The sequence below is a fragment of the Mixophyes fleayi genome, chromosome 3, assembly GCF_038048845.1.
Source record: "Mixophyes fleayi isolate aMixFle1 chromosome 3, aMixFle1.hap1, whole genome shotgun sequence".
NCBI classification, from domain to species: domain Eukaryota; kingdom Metazoa; phylum Chordata; class Amphibia; order Anura; family Limnodynastidae; genus Mixophyes; species Mixophyes fleayi.
In genome coordinates, this window is record NC_134404.1 from 97,317,101 (window position 1) to 97,329,777 (window position 12,677).

General features: G+C 38.7%; 1 protein-coding gene across 2 annotated transcripts in view; it reads left to right on the forward strand.

Annotated features, from left to right (window-relative positions):
* LEKR1 (leucine, glutamate and lysine rich 1) overlaps positions 1-12,677 on the forward strand; it is a 137,730-nt gene that overhangs the window by 99,546 nt on the left and 25,507 nt on the right. For both annotated transcript variants that reach the window (XM_075202047.1, XM_075202048.1), the window contains one exon: positions 897-978. In XM_075202047.1, the coding sequence (XP_075058148.1) occupies positions 897-978 (82 nt within the window). The remainder of the gene's footprint in view (positions 1-896; positions 979-12,677) is intronic.

Here is a 12,677-nt window from a genome sequence, read left to right on the forward strand (position 1 = left end):
GCCATACATTTGACATTTGTATTGCCACTTATTTGCCAATGACGTTTGCCTTCGGTCATGGTGATATGAAGATATGAAGGAGAAGCTAGCTCGGTTGCAGAGAGAAGCTGAGTAAGAGGACTCCTTTGTTTATCTAGGAAGCCTTGTTACCAAAGGAGGTGCCGGAGTTGATGAGGATGTAAAGAACCAAATCAGCAAGGCAAATAGTGCATTTGTATTATTATATCCCATATGGGAAAACTGGAACCTCATGGAAAAAACCAAAGCAGAGACTGTTCGACAGCAATGTTAAGTTGGTCCTCCTCTAAGGTTGTGAAATGCTAGGACCTATGTAGATATAACTTATAAGTTTAGACAAGTAAGCTCAGGCCAGGAATAAACAAAAATAAGTGAGCAAGGATTTCCATGTCCTAAAACAGTTTTATTGTGTTTGGGATAGACAGTAAAAGGTACCTAGGGGAGATAAGAAGATAAATAGGCTAATAAACAGCCTTTGAGTTATAGTATAGGGAAGTTCACTTGTATACGTATGTAACCAAGGTTCACCTAATGTGTTCATGTGAACACTGTATTGTATCTTTATAATATTATATGCTGACTGTTCTCTTATATTCCAGCAAACATAATGTTGTATGCAGTATTCACCTCTAATATTACCAGAGAACCTCTCTTCTAGAAGTGCAAACAGAACATTATAGTTCTTGACAGGTGGTATTTATTTTGGCATAAGCCCTCGACAATCCATAATAACACTTCCTGCCTACTGTTCAGACATAGGAGTAAATACTCTCTTGTTATTTGTTCTTTTTTCTCTCTTTTTTAAAGTAAAGGCAATTGTAATGTGATCTGTAATTATAAAATCCAACTCACTAATTAAATGGTTTTCTTTTATTCAGATTTACAACAACAGTTGGAAACAGTGAGAACGGATTTCCATAATGTAACTAGAGAAATGCAACACCACAAGGACATTTCCATGTAAGCTGCTTTGTTTTCTGCTCCTAAACAAACACATCACATTGCAATTTAACACAACTGCTTCCCTCTATTTTGTGACAGGAGTTAGCCAACCCCTTTAATAATATGTTGCAGCTGACTCCTAGCCATGCTCTACTTCTGAAAGGAATACCAGATGACACTGGCAGAGGTCTACAACAGTTACTTAAGGAATATTCAAAGACATTTTTCGACATAACCCTTTGTACATATTCTCATTCAGGGAATGCTGCCTAAAACATTGATTTTGACCAGATAATTACAAAAGTATTAGAACCGTAATAATGTTGTTGTAGCAATTTGCAATGATGATCTAATTGTGCATGTTTCTTTACAAAACACAAAACTATGTTGTGTCCATAGTATGCTAAACATGGTCTTTGTTCATCTTCACAATAATACAAAGCAGTGTTGTGCTCACACATATGTACAACCATCTTCTTTTCACGATATTCTCTATATTCCCATGATGTTCCTTTGTGGCTTTCTCCCTGAGCTTGCCTTTCAAGTCCACCAGTAGGAGATTGAATGCATGGCAACCTGTAAATATTTTGAATGCATAGCAACATTTTATTTGCACTGCTGATAAAATTACATTCTCTCATGAACCGTCTGTAATCACTGAATTTTGATAACTTTTTTTTAAATAAAAAGTATTGTATTCACATCCCAGGATTCTATAGAAATGTTTACATGAGCAAGACATTTTTTTTTCTCATTTCCTTTTTTAAGCTTAGTTTTGTCTAGGGGATTCCTTCTAAATTAGTATATGTACCCATGTATAACTCAGTTCATTAATTTATTTGATTTGTTTAAAGGACCACACAATCCTAAATGCATGGTGCTTATTCCGATTAAGTATTTTTATTGGTTTTCGAAACGCATAACAATACAATATGTATTATGAATCTAACTAACTAAACATAGCATATCCAAATAAGACAGGCCGTGAGAACTTGTTTATACAATAGTAAATAAAAACTATAAGCAAACAAATGTCACTTGTTTTTAAAAGATAAAACTCCATACATATATGTAAATTACACTCAATGTATCTATAATTTAATAGTATTCAGCACAGTGATTTTTAATAATAATATACCCATATATAAATATTCAAGCGATACCTGTGACATGCCCAATTATCTATGCATATACATACATTGTTGATGAAACAAACATGCTTTCGCAGCTAAGCCTTTCTCTCTGTGTTTGGATCAGTCTGTTACTGACCTTGGTCAGTTAACCCACCTTACGGCATCCAATCTTACCGCACTCAGAGACTAGTGATTTGGAAACTGTGACACCTGAAGCAGAGACATACATAGGACTAAAGCTGGAATATGCAGTGTTAGGATTCAGCTGGTTATCACCGGTTCGCCAGAACCTATACCTAATTTTAGGCTCGGTTCGGCGAACCAGTGACTACAGGCTGAGTCCACCCATTTTGTTGGTGGGGGTAGCAGGCTTCTTGAAAAAAACAAAAAAACTCACCTGTCCGCGGCGGCGGCACTCCTCCTCCCTGCTCCGTCCGCACTGAATGTCGGGCGTAACGTCATCACGTCATGCCCGACATTCAGTGAGGAGTGGCGCAGAGAGGAGTCGGCGGCAAGCAAGAAGACAGAAGAGAAGAGAAGCAAGAAGCCGATAGAAAAGGTATTGAAGGAACGGAATCAAGGTGGAGCAAAGGCAGAATGGCAGAGTGTGAAGGGGGGCAGCAAAGACAGCATGGCACAGTGTTTTGAGGGGCAGCAAAGGCGGCATTGCACAGTCTTTTGAGGGTCAACGGCGGCATGGCACAGTGTTTTGAAGGGCATAGGCGGCATGGCACAGTATTTTGAGGGGCAAAAGTGGCATGGCATAACACATTTTTGTATACTTAAAACGGTCATTAGGGCAGAGAATCGGTTGTTAATTTATTTGAATCCCACCACTGGGAATATGTGATGCTATCTGGACTAATATAGTGAGCAATATATATGGAAGGATGCACCAAATCTAGGATTCAGTGTACAATATGGCCACTTATTTTGTTTCAAGCAAGATTTACTTTCAGTTAAATCTGTTTTTCCTGCAATTTTTATTACGTCTAGAATCTAAAGTTATAGCTTGGATTTATTATTAAGGCTTCTCATAATTAGTTTAGTCCGTTATCACTTGGCTTGATGGTAGCCAGCCTGTGAACTATGTATTTGCCCGAGCATTCTGTCTTTTGTCAGCAAAAACTGAACAAAAATGATCCTCCTTGTGTGGCAGCAGCTTGAGCACTGAAGGACGCTGTAAGCGTACTTGGTCTTCGCTCAGTTAAATGGGTAAAACTGGCACTGTGGTTAACATAGTTTTTATGGCTACAGAATGTCAGAGAATGTCCCTAATTACTTCCTCCTGACCACAATATTTAAGTGGACTGCTGTGTGCTACTGAAAGAGACTACTTGACACATTATAACCAAGAGCAATAAGGGAAATGCCATTCCAGCTCTACATCAACATATTTTCCTACATTACTCAAAATAGACAATGTCAGTATTGTCGAAATGTACTGAACTAGATGTTTTTATTATTTCATTGTATTCTGTTTTAGCAAATGCAGTAAGTCGGTCATGCAACTTTTATATTCTTTTACTTAGATGCCCCTTGTCTTATATTTTTTATTTTCCCCTACACATTTGTAATTCCTGTTATATTGCTAATTTTGTTGCAGTGTTTCGGGTAAATGTATTTTGTACAAACGTGTGTATCGTATCATACATGGCTCAGTATTCCAGATGTATTCACCAGTAGATTTTACATACTTATGTATGTAATACGGTTGTGTGTACATCATCAGAAGTACAAGTACATTTTCTTATGCGTACTAAATGTTATCCCGGAACTTGTACCTCACAGATCACTTTTGTCCACCTTTTAACCTTTCCAATTCCCATTGTTCTAACAACTTTATTTTATGTATGTCGCCACAAAATACGTACAGAACCTTTCAGCATAAATTACACATTGGGAGATATATAAATTTCAAACATAAAAGGGAAATTGTAAAGAAGCTCCTGCCCCAAAGAACTTGCACTCGAAATAATTAGGAAGTTGGGGATATACATACACTGATAGTAAAATAAAAGTGCTGATCTCAAGTTAATGTACAATAAGTGCAGTCATGGCTGGATATTCTGCAACAATACTAATGAGCTAGATGGTATGATTCTGAATTGTCACCATCTGCCAAAAGGGCTGGAGTTGTAGAGGTAGAAATCAGTCTAAGGCAGTGGATTCTCAGTTTAAGGCACTTTTAGGGTCTCCAAAATTTTTTCAAGGCATCCCTAAGCCAAAATAATTCCCAAGTAGTCCCCCGCCATTTTTACCATCGGCTTTGACCGCAGCACCCCTTTGAGATCACAGCGCACATATTGCGAACCACTGGTCTAAGGAAACGTTTTAAGGTGTGAGAGTGCAGTGAATGTGGACGGTGGAAAGAGAAGGCAGTTTCCTGTTGCCCTTTTAATAGTACACCTGTCAAACTGTAACACAGGTGTCCTCAGGTGAGCTCAGGGAGGACAGAAACATCCCGGGGAGCAGAAGGGCAAAAAAACCCATAGATTTGTTCTATTTAGAGACTTAAGCCTTTTTCTGTGAGATTCACCCCATCGGGTTTATAGAGATGCAGGTGACCGAATTTGATCGAAGGGTGTTGAATTGTCCAGCCTCCCGAGCCCCTCAAAAATTTTGAAACACAGCGGTTAACTTGACCTGCTCCGAGGACAGCGGCAGGTGGGGAGTTTGACTGGAGCGGTACACCTGTCAAACCGTAAACCAGGTGAGCTCAGAGAGGGCAGAAACCTCCCGTGTAGCAGAAGAGCAACAGTACTTTTATTAACAGCAACAACAGATGTCAGGAGGGACTATCAGCACCCTGAGAACAACAACATTTCAAAATCAATTATCTGGCCCATTGTATTCTTATCACACTCCAGTGTTTGATTTCAGGACCCCTCAGCAAGCAGAATCTTCATCTGTTTCAGGGGCCATAGAGAAGCATTAAACTTGATACAAGTCACTGTGATCAGAGGTCTGCGAGTTGATCAATTCTGCACTGGGAACCTGGTGCTAAATCATTCGTAGACGACCTGATTGTGGGTCAGGGTTTCGTGCGTAGCAGAGCAGCTCCCTCGCTACGATCTATTGAAATTTCAGGGAGGACAGAAACCTGGGATAACTTTTCTAACACCTTCTTCTTAAAACCCAAAATGTCAGAAGGAACGTGAGGCCCCGCTTTCACGGTCTGTATTCATACTGAAAATCCAGATCAAGCGAGCTTTTGCCCTTCTGCTCCACGGGAGGTTTCTGTCCGCCGTGAGCTCGCCTTAGGACACCTGAGCTATGGTTTGACAGGTGTACAGCTCCAGTCATACTCCCCACCTACCACTGTCCTCGGAGCGGGCAGCAGCAACAACAAACCATGATATTCCAGTTCAATATATAAAATATGTATACTGTAATATTGTATAAAATCAAGTTCTACTTAGTCTGCTATTTACATATAAATTATATAATGATGAAGTGCTTTCATGTAATTTCTTCTGTTTGGAATTTCTAAAACTTGCAGTGAACCTATATAATTTAATTATTAGGCCCATCTGTCTTGCTCCTTAGGATAACACTGTGAACGACTCCTGGTGATGTCACATCTGTTTTATTGATCACCGATATCTGCAGATTCAGCATTGGTAATCTTGTGTTGCCAGAGTTATCAAATGTGGTCATCTGTTCACATGAGACACGTGCTTGCATTTTTCCCAGTATGTCTGACAGCAATATCAAAGTAAAATCTACAATCCAACAAAGTCCATGATTAAAAGTCCTGAAGGAAGAAACTCCAGTCAATATTTTTAGTACAAGACCAGTCAGTAATATGACAAGTTCAGTTTTGAACTTGTCAGGTTGGTGAAATAGCCATTAGTAGTAGTTTTAATGGAATAAATAATAATGACATTTATGTAGTGCTTTTCTCTCATGGGGCTTTTTGTAAGTCTGTGATCAGATTAGACATAAAAGGTTGGCAAACAAGTTTGACGTCATCAGTATGTAGCTAATTGTTGTAGTAAACAACAAAATGATAAATAATGCATTTTGCTAGCTAATTCCATGGACGGACACAAAGTCCTCCAGGACAGGTTTGCTAGACAAGGGGCCTTGGTGCACCCAAAAATTACAACATTTGTGTAATTAGCAAGCGACTGCGGTGGTAGTACAGGTGAGGGAAGTTTCGTTCTAACATTGGCCAAGTAAAGCAAAGGCATGTTTGCACAAATATGGCTTTTACAGAGCTGCAGAAACACATATACGCGCCGGTTAGGAGGGAAATCTTTGACATCTGCCGTAGGGCAAGTGCAATTATTTGCTGATATGACTTGTCATAAACCAGGCACATATACTGCAGATGTGGAGGTGGACCCATCTCGAGATGTGGGTAGAAATATTATTTTCAGCTGTTATTATTTCCTTTTACAGTTATTTATTCCGATTTTGCGACCAATTCTGCATGGACTCTATTATCTGGAAAACTCCAAGTCCAAAGCTTCTATGTCATACGTCTCATGCCTGTTATGCATTTGGAATTCCAAAAGAGGGACAAATAAGCCCCCCGCTGAGCCCAATCACCGCCCACATTTGTGCAGTTTGCGTATGTGCAGTAGCGCTTTTTGGATAGACTTCCTGCCCCACTTCCTCCTAGACCACCCATAGATTGTAAGTTTGCGAGCAGGGCCTTCTCACCTCTTTGTCTGTTTTACCCAGTTTGTTTATTAGTTTTCTTTGTTTGTCCCCAATTGTAAAGCGCTATGGAATATGTTGGTGCTATATAAATAAATGATGATGATGGGGAAACTGGCTGCTATGGAAATGGAGCGTGGCGCTCCGATACCGGGACAAATGGTAAGTCAAACGGGACAGTCCACTGAAATCGGGACTATCCCGTTGGAATCGGGACACTTGGGAGGTATGCTGTTATGTATTAGAGTTATCTAGGGATACATTCTAAAGGGAGAGCTGTGTTGTGGCACGACCTATCCTCTACAGTTACAGGAATATAATATATGTGATACTTCAAGAGAAAGTGGTCACTATAAGAAAACATGTACTAGTCTGCTTCCTCCATTATTTATACGTGTGTGTGTGTATATAATATAACATACCATATTATTGATACATCAAAGGATTTGGCTTAAGATTCTGCCAAATCCTAAGGGTTTATAAAAAGATGTTTGAAGTTTGGCTGACTAAACCCAAATTCTTAAGTACCTGTTATCTTAGTGTGCATGGCAGTTACTGCTTTCAGGACAAGTTATAATAAAATGTTTTCAATTAGGCTCCTCCTGCTTAATATGCAAATTACAACAATGTTTAAAACAAATCATCTTTCTAATATAGTAGTGCCACGTATTAAATGGACATAATGTACACCATAAACAATACACATTTGTAAAACACTGTTTTCACTTCTATTATTAAAACCATTTTTTAAATGTTTTAACATGGAAAAATAAAGCTGTATTCTATAATGGTTTTCATCTGTGAGCAGAATACAGTTTTGAAAAATCACATGGGTGAACATTACTACTCAGCCATAGTATAGCATTATATCAATTGCTTAGCGTAATAAATCTTAGATTCTGGCTATATAGTTTAGCGGTCCCAGATGACACACTATAGGATCAGCAGAGGTTTTTAGTTTAAATATATAGAATTCTCCATGGCAACTGACGTGAGACAGAGAGCGTATCTTGGTTTACAGCAGGAATATAACACATGAGTATAAGCCTCTGCCCTGTAGTTATTTGCATGCCTCACCCCATGTGCGCTATATCATGGTCAACAAGTTATTAAAGCCAACATTTGTTATTTCTTTATTTAAGGTAGATCAGCTTGCATTAACTCGTTACAGATTTGTCTGGAATATTTCCTGTTGGAACTGTAAAAAAAAAAAAAAAAAAGTGAGCAAAATGTACAGAATGCTGAACTGTAATTTGTTCCACAGGGAAGAATGAATAATTGAACATGAACTGCTAATTAGCTACATTCCCTTGCCATGATTTTCTTAGCTTGTTATCTGCTTGTAGTCATCAATCAGGCCTAAAATAATTGTTGAGAAAGTCACTTATAAAGTGCAAGCACTGCTCAATATCTAAGGATGTTGCCAAAGATTAAAAAAAGTTATCCTATGCAAAGGTTATAAAGCACATAAACTTTATTTTCATATACAAGGTATACATGTTTAAGGCGAACTTCACTTGAAAATGTTGTTGCTTTATTAAAATCATTGCACTGGCTAATTACTGGAATAACTCCTGATGCTTGAAGTAATGAAGTCTGCCTGAAATTGCCTCTTGAAAGCAGAGAAACACACTGGACCTCATTTACTGATCACAAAATGGCAGAAGCACAGTGTAAAATACTTTTTACTTTAGTAGACCATTCCCCAGCTCTCTAAGCTAATTAAATTAATGTAAAATGTCTAGGATGATTCCATGGGCAGATAAGGGACCATAGTGGCTTCAATGGGACTTTTGCTGCACCTTTTGGCTCAAGACGTGCTGGAATATGAACCTGCTAGCATCGATACCATAAAGTTCATTCTTGGTTTCATCAGATCATAGATTATTCTTTCAGTAGGGCTGGGTACACAATACTGAATTTTTCTCTTGATGTGCTACCTATAACGATTTTACTAACAACTGTTAAGAAAAAGTTCCATTTAACATGCTGGTTTATGTGTACACACCAGGGCCGTAACTAGGGCTGTGCGACAGGGGCGACCGCCCAGGGCGCAACCGTGAAGGAGGGCGCAATTTAGGAATATTTTAGGTTCATTTGGTTAAACTTGAGGGCTAGGGGGGCGGCATTTGTCTTTCTCGCCCCAGGCGCTAGAATTCTAAGTTACGGCTCTGATACACACTATACGCGGTTTATAAGATTTACCTTCAGATCTGTGCTCTCATCTTTCATAACCATCGGCTGAAAAGATCGTGACTCTGTAAACTCTGTGGAGATCCTGATTGTGAGCGCATACACACTGCAGGATTGGAACGACATAGTTCCATTGCTGAACAAGATCTTCAAATCAGTTCGAAAATCTTGATCTACTATTTCATGTGCTTTCGAACGATAATTGTTCATCGTTCCTGGGTACACACTGCTGTCATGTTGGGCCAATCAGTTGTTTGTCGTCCAATTTGACCCAATAATCGGTTGAAAATACTTTTGTGTGTACCTAGCCTTAGTAACTTTAGGTGAGGTTTAATGTGTGCTTTGTTCAACAATGGCTTAATATCTGCCATCTTCACATACTGTGCATATTTGTGAAGTGCCCAGGTTATTGCTGTCCCATCTCTGCTATGGAAGACCGTAACTATGTCAGCGCTGCCATATGCCTTTGGGTGGCTTCCCTAACAAGTGCTCATCTTGTAAGGATGCTCAGTTTTGGAAAAACCTATTTATAGTTCATTTAGTTATGCTATACTCTTAATTTCTTTATGATGAACTTGACAGTGCGTCAGGGAACATAAGTATTTGAAATCTTCTCATATCATTCCCTTGGTTTGTGCTTTTTTAGTGACATTTTCTTTGATTTTCATGATGAAGCTCATGTTTGGAAATGCACTAACCAACTATGGTACTTCTTACAGACACGTATGTATATTGAAATCAATTAAAATAATTAAGTTGTACACAAGTAGATTCCAATTCATTATGTGACCTCTAACGTCTAGGTACCTCGCCAAGTAGTGGTACACAAGGTAAAACAAAGAATTGATAAGACTGAATGGAAGACAAAATAACAAGAAGATATAATTGGAAGTGGTAGCTAACATGTAAGGCTTGTCTCCAGCATTTCTTGATATTATTTGAATTGAGCCTTGAAAAATGCAGCTTCCAGTTATGTATAATCCAAAATAAAAGAAAGTATGGCATAAACTGGAACTAGTGTAAATCTGTTGATTTATGGTGACAGTTTTAATATGCACATTTCTGTATTATTATGCAGATGGTGTAGTGTAGAGACAGTGGTCACTTTAACGATGTTACATACAGGACTGCACATGTTTAGCTAACGTGGGTCCAGTGCAGACAGAGGAAAGCATTAAACACAGCTTTTGCAAATAAATAACTCACAGAATAGTAGATATCCGTTTTAGTAGATGTGATGTGGGTATTCTCTATGTACAAGGAATAAATGCTTAATTGTGATATCAGCAATGTGTTAAAGCACAATAGGCTGGCAACTTGTGGTTCTGGCGTTCCTTGCAGTTTGGTTTCCCCTGTGGTCTGCACTACTGAGCAAGCTTTCTAGCTAGGGCTGGGTTTAGCTCCTACAAAACCCACAGCTGCAAAAATCCAGCTGCATTTCAGTAAAATAAAATTTTTAACGGTCATTAGGGTTAAAGATAAGGTTTCACTTAGGGTTTAGGTTAGGGTCAGGCTTAGGTTTGCTTTTTAGCTCCAGTTCACCTTGGGGGTTTTGCATGTGAGTTACTGGTGAGAAACCCAAATGTTTCTCAGTAACTTTTAGCACTAGCAACGTCTAGAATATGTAGTTCACTCAAAGTATAGCACAATAATACCATGCTGAAAATGTGTTTGTGTTTTAGGCATTTTCTACAGACATCTGACATTTATTTTATTATAACGCATAAAACAATGCATTTTATTTTTTCATGCATGAAAATTGCTTAATTGTGAATGAGCCTTAATTTATCATCTGTACTTAGCCGGACAAGCTGTATGGATCTGTGTGTGTGTACAGAGGAGGAGTATAAATAAGGGCTATATTTAGCCTTTGTAAGCTGTGTTGATGCTGAGATTGACTGTAATATACCGTATTTCTGAGTCACTTCTTGTGTCAGTAATGAGTAGTTCTGCTATGCTTTACTCCCTGCACACTCATGATTATCGACTATATTTTAGTGAGACAGTATCTTTACTGTAACTCCGTGTGTAAACCACTCACAGAGGCATCCATGCGTGTCTTACAACTTAGGTTTCAACACTATTGGAGATTTTTTTTCAACAACAGTGTTTATCCACTCCAGATACTGTCAGTAACACCCATGAGGCTTTTCTTTTACAAGTAACATTATGTTTTGCTCTGCATCAGTAAAACAGAGTCACGATTTTACTAATTACACTTTACTTTTATGAGATAAAGATAAAACAAAGTTTAACATTACTATATTATATTAAAAGCTGTGTATTACTGAGGTGATTAATATAAGTCAAATAACTGTAATATCACACCTCTGAAGCATGTTGCCTTGTTAAGAGGGAGGTACTTCTCTAACATAGCAGATGCAGAGAGACTGACAGTTGGCAGACTTGCTTTGCAGAAAAGTGTGGATTCATACCCCCCTAAGTACATTATCTTGTCTTCACTTTCACTTGACCGAATTACATCTACCAAAATGAAGGCGCAAACAGAGTCAACCTTTAAGATACAATATGTTATAAATTATTTAAACATTTCTGCCTAACAGCGCTGGGGTCAGGAGTTTGATTCCCGTCAAGGGACCTATCTGTGGAGTTTGTATGTTCTCCCTGTGTTTGCATGGGTTTCCTCCAGGTGCTCCAGTTTCCCCCCACACCCCAAAAACATACTGGTAGGTTAACTGGCTGCTGACAAAATGAAGTTGGATAGAGTTTAATGCTAACAGCTGCATGTAAGCTTGTTAAGTACAGCACTTATTTGGAATAACTAAATAAACTTACCCCCTGTGTCCACTGGGGACCTCCTCTCATTAGGAACAATGTTGATGGCACTTCCTATAACTCTTCTTAAATCAAACATGCCATGTAGCATTAATTTCTGTGTTTAAAAATATACTTCATGTGAATTAAGCTGTCAGCAAGAGAACAATGGTATATACTTGAATACTTGATTTTTTTAACAAATGCCAGGGCCAATAGCAAGATACTCCTATAAGCACTGATCAGGTGTAGGAGTCGTTGGTAACTCCACGTACACTTTTGGCCAGTTATTGCAAGTAAAAGACTACTCATGGTCCTGATATTGTGACAACCCCCAATGTGAAATGATGATGACATGCTTGTAATACAATTGTATTGTATTTTACTTACACACCATAAAGCTCTAGATTAGATGCTCTCATAAGCAGGGTCCTCTCTATCCTATGTCTCTGGTCCTTGTCTACCTTGTGTGTCCCTAATATGTGGTGTTGTGCCTTCTGCCTCCATCACATGCTATTATTCTGTGTATTGTAACCTGTTTATACAAGCTACTCACAGTTATGTACTTGGTCTTTTGCTTTATTTGTGCGTTATGTCGTGTTTATGTATGATCTTGTGTTGATATTATTATTTAGGTTTTATTTATTGCACTCTTGTATTTTGGCTTGGCAACATTGAGGTACCTGAGGTACCATATAAATAAATGATGATAAAGCTTACAGACTAACTCTATTCATGTATAAAATGTAAGTGTCAAAGTCAACTTACACCAACTTGCAGAGCTGTGGAGTCCAAGACCCTTTACTGGCTAACGTTGGCGCAGCTCAAGTAGAAAGTGGGGAGTCTAACGCGCCACTGGTCTTCTCCAGGAACTCCCGCAAGGAGGTATGGGTTTTTCTGCGGGAGACTCGCAGGTCATGGTCCTTTACTGAGCCGTACAGCGAGATA